Source organism: Rosa rugosa, chromosome 4 (genome assembly GCF_958449725.1).
Source record: "Rosa rugosa chromosome 4, drRosRugo1.1, whole genome shotgun sequence".
Classification (NCBI taxonomy): Eukaryota; Viridiplantae; Streptophyta; class Magnoliopsida; order Rosales; family Rosaceae; genus Rosa; species Rosa rugosa.
This window is the reverse complement of record NC_084823.1, coordinates 49830767-49849043: the sequence shown is the minus strand read 5'-3', so window position 1 is coordinate 49849043 and position 18277 is coordinate 49830767. Positions and strand designations below refer to the sequence as shown.

The following is an 18277-nucleotide window of genomic DNA, read 5'->3' as shown; positions in this document are numbered from 1 at the left end:
AATTGTCATTGAAATCAATGTAGTAAAGCCCAAGTCTCTTCGTCAGCCCCATACCCCATTCAAAGCTGTCAAACAAAGTACCCAGCCCCTTGATATTTACTTCACTCCTGCAATGGTTGAAATCATAAGCCATTGTTTAATGGTTTCTTCAGCAGTAACCAGAGAAGAGAAAACTTTGATCAAGGGAAGTTATGATTTTGTTGGAATCAATTACCATAAATCATTTTATGGTAAAAATAAGCAGGTATCTCCAACTGAAGTGCCGCGCTATTCTCTGGATGTAGCAGCTGATAAATTAGGTAAATTATACTACCCTTATGTCCCCCCCCGAGTGGCTGTCTTCTTTTCTTTTTCTAATAAATTTCCTCGTTCATCGAGGTTTACCAAAAAAAAAAAAATTCTCTTCTGTTCCATAAAAAAAAAAAAGTTTTCTCTTCTGCAGAAAAAGTAGGCAGCCTTTCCTTCACCATCTCTTTCATACTTTTTGGATATTCTCCATACACAAATGGTTCCATAAACCATCCTAGCTGGAAATCAATAAGTCTTTGTGTAGCAGCTTTATCTTCCGGTGATTCTGATCAATAGGGCTCATAATAATAGGTACCAAGGACCATCCCAATCTCACCATTTTGTTGTGCCTGGTATTTTTCTCGGTAGAGCTTAACCGCGGAGGCGTGAGCAAGAATAAGGTTTTGAGCTGCAATGTAAGGTTCTGTGGATGAATTACCACCCGATGTACGTGGTCTGGCAGTGACTAAACACCTCCCTGGTGGCGCAATCCCAAGTTCATGCCCGAAAGTTGCATGAATAATTGGATCATTTATTGTGAACCAATGTTTAAATCTGTCTCCAAATGTTTTGAAGCAAAGTTCGCTATAATCTTGAAAATCATTCCTGTAAGAGAAGATGATATTTTATTTTTATTTATTCCAAATCGTGTTTCCAATCCAACTTAGAGATTAGGGTTCAAGGCTTACACAAATGTGCGATTTAAGTAGCCTCCGTACTTCTCTTGCAAAGCTTGTGGCAAGTCATAGTGTAACAGTGTCACAAAAGGTTGGATGCCTACATAAGGAGACACAAAATTAATACATCAACCAAACACTTAGTAACATATTTTTGGATTTATAAACTTTGGCTTCTTACCATTTTTTATTTTTTTTGAAGTTGAACTCCAACCAAGAGAGTTGTTTATTTCCATTTTTTAAAGAAAAAAAAGAATACAACGGAGGGGGACCAAAAACCAAAACCTCCTAATCTAAAAAACAAGCATAATGATTAATCACATTGTTGTAGTAATCAATACCCTCTTGATTAATTCCGCCGCTTAAGCTTCCGTCTACATCGAAATCATACAGAGAGTAAAAGGCCAGATTTTCTTTCAGGTAGAAGATATATTTTTTTTTTTTTGAAAGAAGGGCTGGTGCAGCCACCCTCAAGCCTTGATTAATGAAATCGCCGAATACAAAGGAGGGGACATTGAGCCTAAACCCCTTATTACAATAAGCATCTAGAGAACATCCCGAAATAATATCAGGAAACTCTACAAAATACGTGTATTCTAACAAGCACCAATTAGCAAGGAGTGCTCTACTGGCTACTCTATTTGCTTTGACATAATGGTGACATACCGGAAAGATAACTCGATTACAACGAAACATAATTACCAGAATCACAGCTTTCCTACTATGTTGCCGCCGGAAAATAAATCCAACGACACTTAATTTCATTCTGTCACTAGTATAATGTGGAATCAAAAAAGGGCAAAAGTTTACTTGGTAAAATCCCACTCCAGGAAATGAAAAATCGGTAAGAATTAACTCCAAGGTCCTTGACGATCTTAAGATCCTCCTGAAATGCAGATTATTCAATTAAAAATATGATGAATGCATCAAAATTTTAGATCTCAAGGATGGTTAGACTTTAGTTATATTTCTCACTTTGTATCGTTTATATGAATCGATTGCTGCAGAACATTTGTCACCGTCTTATATTTTATATGCAAGTGATCAAACATGGTCAAATAAGAATATGATTTTTTGCTGGTAAATTTGGCTACAATCTATTTTAGCTAACTGCTAGTATTCAACTGTTGGTAGTGAATCAGAAAGGATAGTTGAGCTTGGGGATCAACCTGAGTGTTATTCGACAAAATCATCCCAAACACTTGGTCCTGTTCCTCCTTCTTTGGGTGACCCTTCAGTCTGTAGCCAGTACACATTAATTCAGACATGCACACCTATTTTTTTACTATTGATTACTAGAGAAAAATGTTAACAATCATATATAACTGATATATGTCCCTTTTAATCAATATGTACGTACTGATAAAGTAATTTGGGGTTCACATCCAAAACCAATTGGGAATGGATTGAGTGACCCAAACCCTTATAAATCCATAGACAATGTCCTATTTTTCCCATGTGGGATGTATATATTCTCAATACGCCCCCGCACGTGTGGCAAATTTTCAAACCATACACGTGGACAACTTTGGGTGACATGGAGGGCAAGATCCCATTTTTCCCATGTGGGATGTATATATTCTCAACACGCCCCCGCACGTGTGGCGAATTTTCAAGTCATACACTTGGACAACTTTGAGTGACATGGAGCCCATGTGGCCGCGAGGCATGCACACATGGGATAACCCGCTCTGATACCATGATAAAGTAATCTGGGGTTCACATCCAAAACTAATTGGTAATGGATGGAGTGACCCAAACCCTTGTAAACCCATAGGCAATGTCTCATTTTTCCCATGTGGGATGTATATATTCTCAACACGTCCCTGTGCAGCACTGATATCGATTCCAAAAATAAAATCCCTTGGAAAGTCTGATCGTATGATATTCAACTCTTCAACAAATGTAGAACTATTTATACTCAATTGAAATGTCAATCCACCTACTGTCACATTCGCTGGAACTGCAACAAGATCATCCACTTTGATCAAAACTAAAAGTAAAAAAAATGACTGTAAATGAGAAACCATTAATCTGTGAGAATGGACTGCTTCGCTTTATATCTAACGATGATGACAAACCTTGAGTGTTGTTTACACCCAGTTATTCAACCTCCAACTCATCGAATCATAGCCGTTGGATGAATAATTGGTGATATTATTGTCGATTGATACATTTATTAGTTGATAATAATAATATTGTGTTGAGAACTTATCAGCTATTAATTATGTCATATATGATTGATTAATTTGATGCTTAAGATTTAAAGTTTTATCACTATTAGAAGCATATGCTGATTAGAAGTTTATGAAAAGCTAGCTACACGATTTACGTTGATAATCCCATGCACAACAGTTTGGATTAAGGTGATTTTGTTTTAATATATCCAAACAAAGAGAATAGATAATGAGGATAAAGGAATTTGGTTTCATGGATTAGTTGAAGTTGCATGGGATTCTTCCAAGCCATCCTATAGTGTCTGACGTGGTGCACTACTAGGAATGAATCGTGTCAATTGATAAATCATATACATCATTTGTAGAGCTTGAATATAATCTTGGATAAGGATTGCGCCACGTACAATCATTATATGAAGGGTTCCATTGCATGAGGGACTCTAACCTAAGCTAAAGTAGGAGAGTTTGAATTCAAGAGCAAGACCACCTCGGCTTGATTATCAATGACCTCTATATAAAGCAGCATCAACAGAAGACACGCGTACACATATCTCCAATCAAAACTCCATCATGGGTTTTCTTTTATTTTTCGTAGCTCAAGATTAGTTTCATTGTCTTTTCAATTCCTTAGTTGTTAGCTCTACTAGTTCAAGTCATTTCTCTTCGTTTTCTTGTAACCTAGTATCGATATTTCAATTGTTTCTATTGTTTTTTTTTTTTTGTAATAGTTGATAGTTTTGTTGTTCAAAGCCGTTTATTTTTTCGCTCTTTACGTTATCGTTCATTTAGTTTCTTGCAATTTACTTTCTTATTCTTTATTTTTTTGCACTTAATCTAGAGTTTTACTTCCTTGCTCTTTTACTATCGTGTTTATGCTCTTGCACTAGGAGTAGTTATAACTTAATTGTTCGGTTACCAATCACTATTTGCTTCATCCATTGAACGACCCAAAAGTCCTTGTCTCCAAGGCATCGGACCCTAGCCGAGATTGTTCCTTCCTCGGCTTTCAATCCCTCGATGAAGTCAGAATCATGCACACTACATCTACATCACATTTACAATTGCACACTTGGCCGTGTGCTGACACTCCCCACAATCTAGCTATTCATCAAGAAGGACGTTTGTTCCTTGATCTCTCGGCTATCTCGGCCGAGGTGATTTTCAGAGACAACAAGTGCCCTCTACAAATAATTAAGCAGGCGATCGAAACAAAGGCGCAAACAGCAATGAGACCATACAAAATTTTTGTTGATGAAGATGAGGTAAAAGAATCCATGGCTTCCCAAGAAATAAGAGTACCACTAGAATACAATTTAATTTTCATTCTTGGAGCGTTAAATAGATCACAAGTTCGTCTCTACGTTCTTACTACATGCAGTTTATTAGTTAGGGTAGTTTATTTGTTATGTACTTATGTTAGCTGTGCAATTTGTGAAAAAGGGTACGGTTATCCACTCTGTAATCTGTAAAATAGGATATTAGCTCTGCAATTATCATTCAGCATTCAGTGATGGGTTTCAAAATGGTTATTTCGGTCTGCTCCCCTAGCTAGTGCTAACAATTGGGTGTGTTCTAAATTTGTTAAGGCCAACCATATATCTAATTCTAGCCCCTACTGCTTTGTTAGTTCATTTATTACTAAGATAACAACAATGGCTAAAATGACGCGCGTTGGGTAATATACTACATTAAGTGTACTGGAAAAGATTATGGAATATAAAAGCTCCTTCCAAAATGTTACATCTATTGTGGCGTATGTCTAAGGGTTTTGTTCCAACTGGATATATATTGTTTAGACGCCATCTTTTGCAAAGTGGGGTATGTTTTCGTTGCGGCGAGGAAGATGAAACCCCACTGCATGCTATTTGGTCTTATGGTGCTAGTAAAAATGTGTGGCAGCAGGTATGCTTCTATAATCTCATTAATCATTCTTCATTTGGCTCGTTTCAAGATTGGATGGACTTTGCATGGTCTAAGCTTGGTATGGGAGACATGATTCTATTGGTGGTAATTTGTTGGTTTCTTTGGTATGAACGTAACCAAACTTTTCATGGGTCTGCTCCCACTCCTCCTCATATTCTTTTACAACGGGCCATTTTCTGTTGGGAGGATATCAAAGCTTCTAACGCTAGTCATGATATAGCCTCGGCCACAAATAGAAGTGCACAGGGCATTTGGCAACCACCACCGATGGAGTATTACAAACTTAATGTGGATGGAGCTACGGCAGAAGTAAATGGTAATGCCAAGCGGGGAGTAGGTGGTGTGGTTCGCAATCATGAGGGGGTCCTAATGGGAGCAGTTGCCAAGCAAGAGGCATGTGATATCTCGGTCTTGGCAACTGAGCTCTTTGCTATCAAAACAGGTTTGGAATTTGCTCTAGATTGCTCTTTCTTCCCTCTGATCGTTGAGTCTGATTGTCTAGAAGCTGTATCTCTAGTAAACATGGAAGAGGATTGTTATGCCGCCGATGGTGTTATCGTCTCTGAGATTAAGAGTCTCCTTAGGCAACTTAATGTTTCTGAAGTTTTCTATCGATCGCGTGAGTGCAATAAGGTGGCTCACTCGATTGCCAAGTTCATCGTCCGGAATAGTGGGTGTCACTTTTGGTTAGAGGAAGGGCCTTCTTGGCTCATGGATTGTATTGATCAAGATTTATCTGTCATCTCTAGCTCACGGGGTTTAGGCAATATGTCCCCCCCCCCCCCCCCCCGGCTGTATTCTTCTTTAGTTAATAATATGGGCATGGGGTTGAGCCTCCCAACTTGACTGGGTTCCAAACCCCATTTCAAAAAAAAAATAATAATGTACTGTAAAATTTTTGGATTTTTCGCATACCTCTCTTAGCATAGTTTATCAGACAATTTTTTATTCCTTAATTTGAAATAAATTTAACACATGTAACTCTGGGAGAAAAGCCACCTCTTATATAGTTAACTTTCTCGAAAAATTTGAGAAAATATAATCTTTTTCAAACTTTGGGCTTGAACAATTTAGTATCGAAAAAGAAAAAAAAAACCCATTTTCAAAAAAAAAAAACTGATCGAGGTTAAGGAATCCTCAAAAATAAAAATAAAATCAGCTTTTGAATAGTAAAATGATGAACGAGGTGCTTTGAAACTCAAAAATATGTACGTACTAGGATACGATACGTCTCACATTAGTGAAGAATTATTGAAATATGTTCATTTTTTCATATAACACAGTTACTGCCCACTAATGCTAAAAACTATCTCATTGACATTGCCAGTTGCAAAAAAGTACTAAATAAGATATTGTAACCGTAGAAATCAAGGCTTATCTATTGTGTATGATTAAGATTTGTTACCTGGTGAGTGACAGTAAACAGTTGAACACTACTTTGTGATTAAATTACTATTCTTTTCTAACTTCATCAATCGTCTTAATCAGCTGAGATTTGAGAGCAACCCAGCAAGTTAGATTATTTGAAACGATTTTTATTTTTCTGCATTATGGATTGAGAACGTACAATGATAATTAAGTGAAATGTTATTGCATATGAAGAACTTGATTATTTACACGTGAGTTGAAAAACAAATGAATAGTTTGATCATGAAATCTAAAGTTTTATTACTAGGAATACATACACTTTATGTACCTACGTAAATGATACAATTATATGCCAAGAAGTTGCTACAACCAATGTAACCATGCACATACTAATTAGCTGCTAGCTCGAGCTCACATGATCACTTTGAAGGAAAGCTTTGAACCACTCAGCAGACTGCTTGGGGATGCGCCTGTTATTGTGATCGAAATCGATATAGTATAGCCCATACCTATGCAAAAACCCCATTCCCCATTCAAAGTCATCGAAGAGAGACCAGTAGAAGTAGCCTTTCACGTTTACCCCGTTCTTAATTGCTTTGTTGAGACGATACAAATGACGAACAATAAATGAAATTCGTTCTGGGTCCTTCAATTGATCAGCAAGTGCAAGTTCATCGTTCCTTATTGTAAAAAGTCCTACATAGTAAGAAAGTTCGTGATATGAGGATATGCATGTATTTATATTTTATACATCAGCAGTATTTAGATAAACATATGTGATGGTTGAAGCGCATAAGAGCCAAACCATTTTCGGAGATGTAGATTTTTGGATGTTGATATTTTTCCTTTATATACTCCATCAGTTTCTGCAGCCCTTCCGGCCAGTGCCCTTCACGGTCCTGCATTAATGTAACTATACTTGTGTGTTAAAAATTAGCCGAGAATTAGATCTCTGACAATAGTGTTTCAAATATGATTAAGGGTTTTCTTACCATGCCTAGAAAAACTCCATCCTTCATACCTGCAATAATCAAAGCATCACAGAAAAAAAAAATTAAAATGTCTATATACTTGATATTTTGATTAAGGCCTCATTTCGTTTACACAGGTTTTGAATGAGGATCAGAAAATTCCATTTGCTAGCTCTTTCCATGAAAATGGTAAGTTCTGAAAAACAATTAGGTATCAAATGTTTACCTGTTTCTTCGGCTGATACATCCAAAGAATAGCGCAATTGTTCGAATGGTGGTGGTGTCTTATGTCTAGCATAAGTTGATGTGTAGTAATTAATTCCAACAAAATCTAGACATCCCTTGATCAAACTTTTCTCTTGTGCAGAAAAACTAGGTAGTCTTTCCTTCACCGACTCTTTCATACTCTTGGGATAATCTCCATATACAAATGGTTCCATAAACCATCCTAGGTTGAAGTCGAAAAGTCGTTCTGCTGCAATTTTATCTTCATGTGATTCGGAAAGAGGCACGTAGTATTTCGAAGCAAGGACAATTCCAATCTCACCCTTTTGTTGTGCTTGGTATTTTTCTTTGTAGAGCTTAGCCGCGGTGGCATGAGCAAGAATTTGGTTGTGGGCTACAATGTAAGGTTCTGTGCTAGAATCACCACCAAAATTGCATGGACCTGCCGGGACTAAACAGTTCTCTGGAGACCCAAACACACAAACTCCTTCCTTGAGTGAACACTTCCCAGGTGGAGCGATCCCAAGTTCATACCCGTAAACTGCAGAAACTGTTGGCTCATTGATTGTGAACCAATTTTTAACTCTATCTCCGAATGATTTGAAGCAAATTTCACTGTAGTCTTTAAAATCATTCCTGAAAGACATAACACACCACATATGTATGAAGCTAGTTTACTAATAGTCTAATACCAAAATCAATGTACTGATACATATATATTGTACCTAAGGGCATCCCATACGTACAAAGGAGAAATTAAGGTGTAGAAAAACTAGTTTTGAGCAAGTGTTTAGAAAACTTACACGAATGAGTGGTTCAAGTAACCACCATACTTCTCCTCCAGAGCTTGTGGAAAGTCAGAGTGTAAAATCGTCACGAAAGGTTTGATACCTACATTATTAATTAGGACGCAGAAAATTGATCCATTAATTTATGCAGCAACCAGACTTCAATTTTTACTAGTACTTAACTTTTGGAATTCATAATTAAACTTGTATCTTCTTACCATTTCTGATCAATTCGTCAATCAAGCTGTTATAGTGATCAACACCCTCTTGATTAATTCCCCCACTCAAGCTTCCCTCTGAATAAGATCCATGCATCAACACTACCACATAAACTTTATTGGTATAAAAGATGAACAAGCTAGAGTTTTCTCTCTTAATCAGGTGGAAGATCGATAAAGCAAAAGGGGAAGTACTTAAACTCATGAAAAAATTAGCTTACTTGGTAATATCCGACTCCAGGAGATGGAGAAGCGGTAAGAATTTACTCCGAGTTCCTTGATAATCTTAATATCTTCCTGAAAAGTGAAAACTATTAATTCCACTAAATATGTGAGAAATGAAATTTTACAAGGATATATGGTGCATATGTATAATGTCATTATTAGATCTACCAATCACCTTGTATAGTCTATATGAATCAATTGCTGTAGAAAATTTGTCGCTGTTTATAATTGCATCTGCAATTGTGGTAGTCTTTAAATTAGCAAATAATCTTAGATTAATAGTGTGCATGTGAAGATTGAGGTACTCAATTAATCATGTGAACTAATTAACCTGGCAGTATATCAACGCGATGATCCCATGTACTTGGTCCTCTCCCTCCTTCTCTGGCTGACCCTTCAGTCTACGTACGTACAATTGCACCCGATTGATATTTAGAGAAAATGTAAGTCTATGTAATATGGTAATCATATTTAAGATGTTCTACTTACCTGTCCAGCCGAGGTAGCGACTCCAAAAGTAAAATCAGCTGGGAAGTCTGATCTTGTAACATCCAATTCTTCGAGAAATACACTACTGTATAAATTCAATCCGGAAGTGAATCCTCCGGCTGTCAAATTCGCTGCCACACCATCTGAATCTGGAATAGTAGCCCGGGAAGTGCAGCAAGCAATGGAAGCGATGATGGCACAAACCGCAACCAGAACATAGAAAAACTTGGTTGATGAAGCCATGGATGGATGACCTAGCCTCGATCATGAGCAAGGATCGAGTAGTATATCTCATAAATACTTGATCAGCTTTAATTAAAGCATTGGTGAAACACAAGGGTTAATTGGCACCACCTTCTACAATATTGGTAGTGCATATATGCTTATTAGAAACTAATTAACCATCACCAGATCTAAATATACAATGACAAGAAAGCACAAATTTTGGAATGCATGTAATTGGCGAATTGATGAAATTAGTTCATAAAAAGCTGCCAGAAGGTCATAATTAAGCTCATGATAGACTTGAAATTAGTAGCTATGCCTAGAATGAGATAGAAATTAATGAAATAGAAATATGAGCAAAGAAATCTATATCCACATATATTTGTTATCCACGGGTTGAAAGCGGTAAATCCGCTCCCTCCTCCACCATACAATCCTCCACAGCCCGCCCCTCAAGGCTTGGATTTCGATGGCTCCGAGAAACAAGTGTCACACTAATTCTGAAGCTGAGGAAAAGTCGATACCATGTTTGACGTACGTACGCCAATTACCCACCGCCTTGAAACCAATTGCATGTTCATAGAAGACAACAAGCTAGAGCTTTCTCTACGTACGTAATATTCTTCAGAAGTTTTCTGATATATATTATGAACAATCAGGAACATTGTGTTGTTGATCGTGTAGCACCTCAACTTGCCGCCGCAGCATCATCTGCCAAGGGCCAAGGCCAGTGCCGAAGCTAGTCCGGTAGAAACCATTTTTGTTGAAGAAGGAAAATGCATGAGAACCACCAAATTCTGCAAAGGAGGAGGCGCCTTCCTAGCTAGTCAAGGTTTTCAATACAAACCGGCTTCTAATGGCTGTCCAGTTCTTTTACTTACCTGGATTAACTGTGCATTCATCAAGGGTCCAATATGTAATAGTCAAGGGGAATGAATGCTAGTGAAGATGATCGATGAGAATGATCGTAAAGGGTTGTTTAATTGCTATGACATTTGAAAACAGTACTTAATTGTTTTGAGACAAACGAGCCTAAAGTGATCGATCACTTTGTAAAAGTACGAAATCATGATTTGGGTAGATTTATCATTTTCCAAATGGGAAGTTATGTTATGCACACATGTATGACATACACACAGAATCTGACGATGTGTAAGCCATAAGTAACAAACCAGAATTGTTCGGACTTCGGAGTTCGGTAGACTGTGTCTCAAACCATTGGTACAGTTTTATTGAATCGGATGCTCGAACCAACCACCTCGGTTTTATACTTTACATAAGAGAAATCTAACAACTCTCTTCTTCGGGTGTTTATGCTTTTGCCTCAAATCAATTTAGGTGTTTATACATTTTACGTCGAGAGAAGTCGGCTCTTAATACATAATATAATTAATGGTTTTTTTTTATTGTGAAAATTTGATGAAATACTTCCTTCTCTTTTCCAATTTTGTGCTTGATAGCTCATCTTACTATAAATTTCTTATGTCCAATATTGGCTTCAATGATTAAAAAGTTTAAGATTAGTACAGTGATGAAAGCTCATCAACTGAGATTTGAAAAGCAACCGAGCAAATTTGATCATTTAAACCTTTTTTTTTTCTTCATTAAACAGAAAACAACGTACACAACAATATATATATATATATATATATATATATATATATATATATATATATATATATATATATATGAGTTGGATATGAAGGAACTCTATGTACGTATGTACGTACATGATACAGTCACATGCCACAATCAATGTAACCACGTACTTAGCTAGTTCGGTTCACATTGCTTTGAAGGAAAGCTTTGAACCATGTAGCAGAAAGCTTAGGCATGCGTTTGTAATTGTGAATCAAATCGATATGGTATAGACCAAATCTATCCAGAAATCCCATGCCCCATTCAAAATCGTCGAATAGCGCCCAGCAGAAGTACCCTTTCACGTTTACTCCATTCTTGATTGCCTTATTGAGACGATACAAATGACGAACAATGTACGCAATTCTTTCCGGATCCTTCAATTGATCAGCAAGTCCAAGGGCATCATTTCTTTCAGTACTAAGTCCTATAAAGATAGTTTGTGATATATTAGGATAAGCATATGCATTTATATACATTACCAATACTGAATGATATAGGGATGCTTAAAGCATAAGAACCAAACCATTTTCGGTGATGTAGATTTTCGGGTTTTGATACTTTTCCTTTATATGCTCCATCAGTTTCTGAAAGCCTTCTGGCCAATGCCCTCTAGGGTCCTGCAATATAAACATTGTTTATTATTCTTTTAAAAAGAGTGTTTCATTTTGACAATATATTAATCTAAGGGAGAACTGCAAACATAATTAGGGTGTTCTTACCAAGCCCAGAAAAAATCCATTTTTGATACCTACAATAATCAAAACATCACCGAGAAAGAAAGAAAAAAATTAGAACGGTTATATACTTTGATTTTGATTTGACCTTAAAAACTCTAAAGTTTACCTATTTCTTCGGCTGACACATCATTACTGTAGCGCAATTCCTTAGATGGTGCCTTATGTCTAGCATAAGTTGATATGTAGTAATTGATTCCAACAAAATCTAGACTTCCCTTGATCAAAATTTTCTCTTCCGGAGAAAATGTAGGCAGTCTTTCTTTCACCAACTCTTTCATACTCTTTGGGTAATCTCCGTACACAAATGGATCCATAAACCATCCTAGGGTGAACTCGAAGAGTCTTTCCGCTGCAGCTTTATCTTCCTGCGATTCTGAAAAAGGCACATAGTATCTAGAAACAAGGACGATTCCAATTTCACCATTTTGCTGTGCTTGGTATTTCTCTTTGTAAAGCTTTGCTGCAGTGGCATGAGCAAGAATCTGGTTGTGGGCTGCAATGTAAGGATCTGTGGATGAATTGCCACCAAATTTGCATGGACCTACGGGGACGAAACATTTCTCTGAAGACCCAAACACACAAATATCATCCTGAAGTGAACACTTCCCGGGTGGGGCAATCCCGACTTCATACCCGTATACAGCAGGAATTGATGGCTCATTAATTGTGAACCAATTCTTAACTCTATCTCCAAATAATTTGAAGCAAAGTTCACTGTAGTCTTTAAAATCATTCCTGAAAGAGGGAACATGTAACGTGTATATGAAGTTAGTGTTAGTCCACTATTATAGGAAAAAATTATGTATTGATGCATATTTTACCTGAGGCCTAAGGGGAACTCGATCAGGAGGTTAAATAAATTCTTCCGAATAGAAAGATGTAGACATACTGGTTTCATGAAAGTGTTTAGAACTACTTTAGAATTTAAGATTAAGGCTTACACAAAAGAGCGATTCAAGTAACCACCATATTTCTCTTCCAGAGCTTGTGGTAAGTCAAAGTGCAAAATCGTCACGAAAGGTTTGATACCTACATTAGGACACAATTGTATTGATCCATTGATTCATGCAGCAAACCATAACAAAACTGAATTTTTGGGATTCATGAATCGTGACTTCAATTCTTACCATTTTTTATCAATTCGTCAATCAAACTGTTATAGTGATCAACACCCTGCTGGTTAATTCCGCCACTTAAGCTTCCATCTACATAAAAGTATCACATAAACTTTATAGGTGTAAAAGATAAGCAAGATTTTCTTAAACATTAGTAAAAAATAAAGCAAAAGCCATTAAAATGAACAAAGTTACTTACTTGGTAAAATCCTACTCCAAGAGATGGAGAACCGGTAAGAATCTACTCCGAGGTCCTTCATAATCTGAATATCTTCCTGAGGATTTTCACAAATTAAATATATATGAGAAATGAAAGTTTACAAAGGATGGTGTATCTATGTTAAAGATGTTTAGAATTTTCACTATTCGATCGATCTGTCACCTTGTATCGTCTATATGAATCAATTGCTGTAGAAAAATTGTCGCTGTTGTGAATACTACCTGCAATGGTGGTAAATAGAGTCTTAAATCAGCTGGTAATCTTAAATTTATAGTAAACATATGAAGATTGAGGTACCTAATAATTATGTGAACTAAACTAACCAGGGAGTGTATCAACGCGATGATCCCATGTACTTGGTCCTCTCCCAAATTCTCTCGCTGCCCCTTCAACCTACGTACAAATATTGCACCCAATTAATACATATTAGTTAATGCATGAGACAACTTTATATTGCTTGTATAATTGTATAAAACCATACTTAGCATATTACGTACCTGTCCAGCAGAGGTACCAACTCCAAAAGCGAAATCAGTTGGGAAGTCTGATTTCGTAACATTCAGTTCTTCGAGATATGATGGACTGCTTAAATTCAATCCGAAAGTCAATCCGCCTATTGTCAAATACTCCGCAGTTGGAACCAGGCCGTCCAAATTAGCCTCGACAGGCCAGCAGGCTATGGAAGCCATCGCAAAAACCACAATGAGAACATAGGAAAACTCTGTTGATGAAGCCATGGATGACCTCGATCGATATCCTGAGCGATAAGGAGTAGTTCTCCTTAGAATTAAAGTTGTGGTGAAACAAAAGGGTTAGAACTGCCTCTTATAATAGTTCAATGCATGCTTAGAAACTAATTAACCAGAGCCAGATCAACATGCAATGACAAGAGCACAAATTTTGGAATGTAGTTTGTGAACCGTAATCAGTTCATAAAGAACTGCCAAGTCATTAAGCTCATGATTTGAAATTTGTTTGTTTTCATCAACCGTTTGATTTTGCGTGTTTAATTAGCTGGGTATTCTAGAAATGTTTTAGAATATAAGTGTGAAAATAAATTTCTATACGTTATATATATATACTTAGGTGACATATTAAGAATATACACGAGAGATCTGAATTTATAAAATGACGCTCTCTTCTCTCTCGAGACAAACTCTAAGGTCGAAACCGGCCTTGAGTGGCGGCGGCGGCGGCACAACAAAATTTCTGACTCTCGGCAGAGAGGTTTCTCAGCCACGTTGTGGCTCTGCATCTTGGATTTGGAAGGGCGGCGACGTCTCTCTTTCTTCTCCCTTCCTTGGTGACGGCAGTGCTTGGCTCCGACGTCCCTTGAATCTATGTTTGGATCCGTTTTGTCTACTAGATGGATCGGATATGCTGCAGGCAGCCATCTTGGCTGAGATGGCGCGGGTTTCATTGCCTTCAACCTCGTCGGCGGTAGGCAGGGCAGGGCTATTCGCTGCCGTATTTGGGTTAGGTGATGTGGGACAGGGAATCGGTGATGACTGGATTGTTCAGGCCGGCTTGGATTCAGATCCGATCACATGGGAGGCTGAGGATGACGTGCTCGGTGGTGAACATGATTCCCTTTTGGCGGCAATGATTGCAGCTGGGCTGCAGTTAGATTGGGACGGTGATGATGGTGACCTTTCTCCTATGCTGGACGGCGGCGAAGGGAAAGGCTGTGGCGGCAGTGGTGGTGGTGGTCCTGCTGAGGGTGGCGGCTGTTTGGTCGCTAGGAATGCTAGGGTTTGTTTCTGGGCTCTAAGACTGTTGGGCCTGGAGTGGACTTCTGCTCATGGTTGGAGTCTTTAGGCTTACTTTTGGACGGTGGACTTCCTGTGTGCTGTATGGGTCTCTTGCTGGGCTATGTTTGACTGGGGATTCTCAAGTTGGGCGGATTCTCAAGTTGGGATGCTCTGATGAATGAAGATGGAGTGGATGATGATACGTCATCCTCTACTCCTAATTTTATTTAATTTTTGATCTTGGTCGCAGAAACCAGTAGCTCTGAGGGTTTTTATTCTTGCTTCAGAATTTCTAGGTTTTTGTTTGAAATAATGGCGCGTGAACTTCCTACAAGGTGGGTGTACTGAGGGTATACTGGGTTCTTGTTCTTGTTTAGAATAGGAGTCTTAGGGTGCTCTGAGGAACGATTCTTTCTGTCGACCCCATAGGGGTGTTTCGTTTTTGTACTGCTTGCTGAATCAATATAATGGGCTGACCTCTTTTGATCAAAAAAAAAAAAATATATATATATATACACGAGATATTCACAAGTTCTGTGAGCCGAATATATTAAACATTAAGTCTTACTTGTTTCATTTTCAAGTCGAGATTAAATAAATAAAATTGGATAATCTAATTAGTTTGATATAAAAAAAAATTCTATTTTGAGATAATGTAGGGCTTACATTATTTAAGAAAATGCAATAGCAGTTGTTAATTCCATGTCTTTCAAGATTCCAACATTGTCTTGATTTCTTTGTCAAAAAAAAAAAAAAAAAAACATTGTCTTGATTTTGTTGCTATTCAATTTAACTTTCTCTACTATCTCATTTACTGGAAGTTTTTTTTATGATCTTATACAATCGTCAGATTATATGTGTATATCGTAAACATGTATGTGCATACCACATGGAAGAAGTTTCCATTCAACTTCATTTTGAATAGTTTGAGAACCATACGAATTTTAATATATTAAAACTCTAATAAGTATCAAAAGTACCATAGTGGTCAAAATTTAGGGGCGCTGGCCAAAATTAAAATTCTATAAATTTGGCTGCTGAAAGCTGGACTCCCATGAGTGCAACCCTATGTTTAGAAACTAAACTCTCTCCCACACTACTGGATATACGACAGTCTCACACTGACACGTGTAAATACGTTATTGGTCGATCAGCTACCTTTGTATATAGTCGTCTTCTTCGCTCTACTGCGAGAGCTGGAAGAACCCCAAATCCCTCTCCCTGAGTCTTCTCTGCAACCAATCGGCGATCGTCCCCAATTGGTTCGGCTATTTCTCCGATAAGGTAAATTTTTTTTCATTTCTATATTTGTACATCATTATGGTAATTTTGGGAATTTTGAGATTAGGTTAAGATTTTGGTAAAGGTCTGAACTTTGATCGGATTGGTTATCGAAAATTGATTTTATGCTCGATTCTAAATTTGAATTTGTATCAAAACCCTAAATTGTGAGTAACCACCATATCACTATAATCTGATTCTGATATGCACACTGAAATTTTTTCTCTTACCAATTGGATTGAGCTTTTGGGTATTTATTTTGTTTGTTTGGTCTGAATTGAGCTATACCGTTGAGAAATTGGTTGTTATTTTTTTTTCATTTCAAAGTTGCTTTGACAAGTACTGCTGAAAATTTCTTAGTGATTTGGCTCAGCAATTAGCATAAGTTGATCAAATGCGTTTCCTTTGTGTCATGTAATAAGTTAATGCAAAACTGGGTAGTTGGATATCAAGGCCTGTTGTGAATGAGTATGAATTGTATGAGTACCATCAGTTGCTATCTATTGTGTTTTTTTATTTGAAGTTATGCAAATTAAGGCAGAGCATTTTGTTCTTTAAAGTTTCACTAATCACCGTAAAGCTAGTAACTGTGGTGAGTTTGAGAATAGTAGAGAAGGCATTGTTTGACTGACCTTTTAGGAGCAAGGCGGATCTATTAGAATGATTTCTGTGGAACTATTGAGAGCAGGAACAGGATAAGAACATTGAATCATAGAAATTGATTGAAATGAATAGTCGTTTGTTGCCAACTAGAGATTTCTGAGAAGTTGGGTTTGGGTTTTCCATGAATGAGTAGTTTTAAGATTGAGTGGATGCATCTTCTTTTTTTTTTTTTTTTGCATCTTCTTTTTTTTTATGGGGTTGATGGAGCCTTACTATTTGGTAGTATGGAACCATTTTAATGCTGCATTGCCTTACTTTTTTCTTCTTTCTTATGACGTTTGTAGAGATACTATAAGCAGCAGTCGTAACATATGGCTTCGTTCAGAGCATTCTGGAATAGTCCGATTGGTCCGAAAACCACTCACTTTTGGGGACCTGTTGCAAACTGGGGGTTTGTTGCCGCTGTATGCTTCACTACCCTGATTTCCAGTATATGAGAACAAATTTGAATATGAGTTGGTTTTCATGCTTTTTTACTAATGATGACCATAATGGTTGATTTAACAGGGACTGGCAGATATGAGTAAACCCCCAGAAAAAATTTCTGGAAACATGACAGCAGGTTGATAATGATTGATTTTGAAGGATGTAAATTGTCTTCACAGCATATTATTTAGGAAAGATTATAATCTCTCTTTGAATTTGGCTCTGCAGCAATGTGCGTTTATTCAGCATTATTTATGAGGTTTGCATGGATGGTACAGCCTCGTAACTACCTACTTTTGGCGTGCCATGTCTCGAATGAGACTGTCCAACTCTATCAACTCTCCCGCTGGGCGAAGGGTCAGGGGTAAGTTACTGCACTTAATCTAGAAATTTTTTTCTCATTGAAATATCAAAATCAATAAGAACATTAATATACGGCACATTGACTAGAAACATAAGACAGAAAAATTATGGCGAATGGATGTCTAAACACTGATTGCCTTAATATATAGTACACTGACTAAACCACAGTTTCATAAAATTTATTCTATTTTCTTGCTTCTGTGATAGGTATTTGCCCCAGAAGAAGGATGAAGCTGCCACCCAATAAGTCTTGTTGCTTCTGTCATCTCATTGTTATATCTTCGTTTCAGTTGCGATTTTTGAATTAACCAATGTTCATCATGTTAAGACTTTCGTATATTGCTATTGGCGTTTTAGATAAATTACCGAGCAGGTGAAACTTGTTTTGTAATCTATTCTGTTTATGTCATGCGTTGATTTCTTTTCAAAAGTATTTGTTTCAGTCGTGGCTTTAAGCAATCAATAGCATGGAGGATGTCTTATAAATCCCTTTATAAGCTCAAGCT

General features: G+C 37.3%; 3 protein-coding genes and 1 pseudogene across 4 annotated transcripts; 1 reads left to right on the top strand and 3 right to left on the bottom strand.

Annotated features, from left to right (window-relative positions):
* Positions 1–431: 431 nt before the first annotated feature.
* Positions 432–2995, bottom strand: LOC133744962 (furostanol glycoside 26-O-beta-glucosidase-like; annotated as a pseudogene).
* A 3645-nt stretch (positions 2996–6640) lies between these two features.
* LOC133742271 (beta-glucosidase 13-like) lies at positions 6641–9901 on the bottom strand. 2 transcript variants are annotated; one of them, XM_062169943.1, is made up of 10 exons: positions 9350–9901; positions 9192–9261; positions 9036–9094; positions 8857–8932; positions 8636–8737; positions 8433–8520; positions 7631–8265; positions 7426–7454; positions 7239–7332; positions 6641–7129 (listed from the first exon to the last, which is right to left on the bottom strand). In XM_062169943.1, the coding sequence occupies exons 1-10, from the start codon at positions 9590–9592 to the stop codon at positions 6834–6836; spliced, it is 1692 nt and encodes a 563-aa protein (XP_062025927.1). In that variant the 5' UTR covers positions 9593–9901; the 3' UTR covers positions 6641–6833. The 2 variants fall into 2 exon arrangements, with proteins under 2 accessions (XP_062025927.1, XP_062025928.1); XM_062169944.1 differs by having other exon boundaries at positions 8636–8713.
* Positions 9902–11288: 1387 nt separating this feature from the next.
* LOC133742272 (beta-glucosidase 13-like) lies at positions 11289–13342 on the bottom strand. Its single transcript, XM_062169945.1, has 6 exons — positions 13267–13342; positions 13080–13157; positions 12894–12981; positions 12059–12687; positions 11739–11822; positions 11289–11639 (listed from the first exon to the last, which is right to left on the bottom strand). Exons 1-6 carry the CDS (start codon positions 13325–13327, stop codon positions 11344–11346), a joined length of 1236 nt encoding a protein of 411 aa, XP_062025929.1. The 5' UTR covers positions 13328–13342; the 3' UTR covers positions 11289–11343.
* Positions 13343–16122: 2780 nt separating this feature from the next.
* LOC133746125 (mitochondrial pyruvate carrier 1) lies at positions 16123–18213 on the top strand. The gene is made up of 5 exons (XM_062174287.1): positions 16123–16322; positions 17267–17386; positions 17490–17544; positions 17637–17772; positions 17979–18213. Exons 2-5 carry the CDS (start codon positions 17294–17296, stop codon positions 18016–18018), a joined length of 324 nt encoding a protein of 107 aa, XP_062030271.1. The 5' UTR covers positions 16123–16322; positions 17267–17293; the 3' UTR covers positions 18019–18213.
* The last annotated feature ends 64 nt before the right edge of the window (positions 18214–18277 follow it).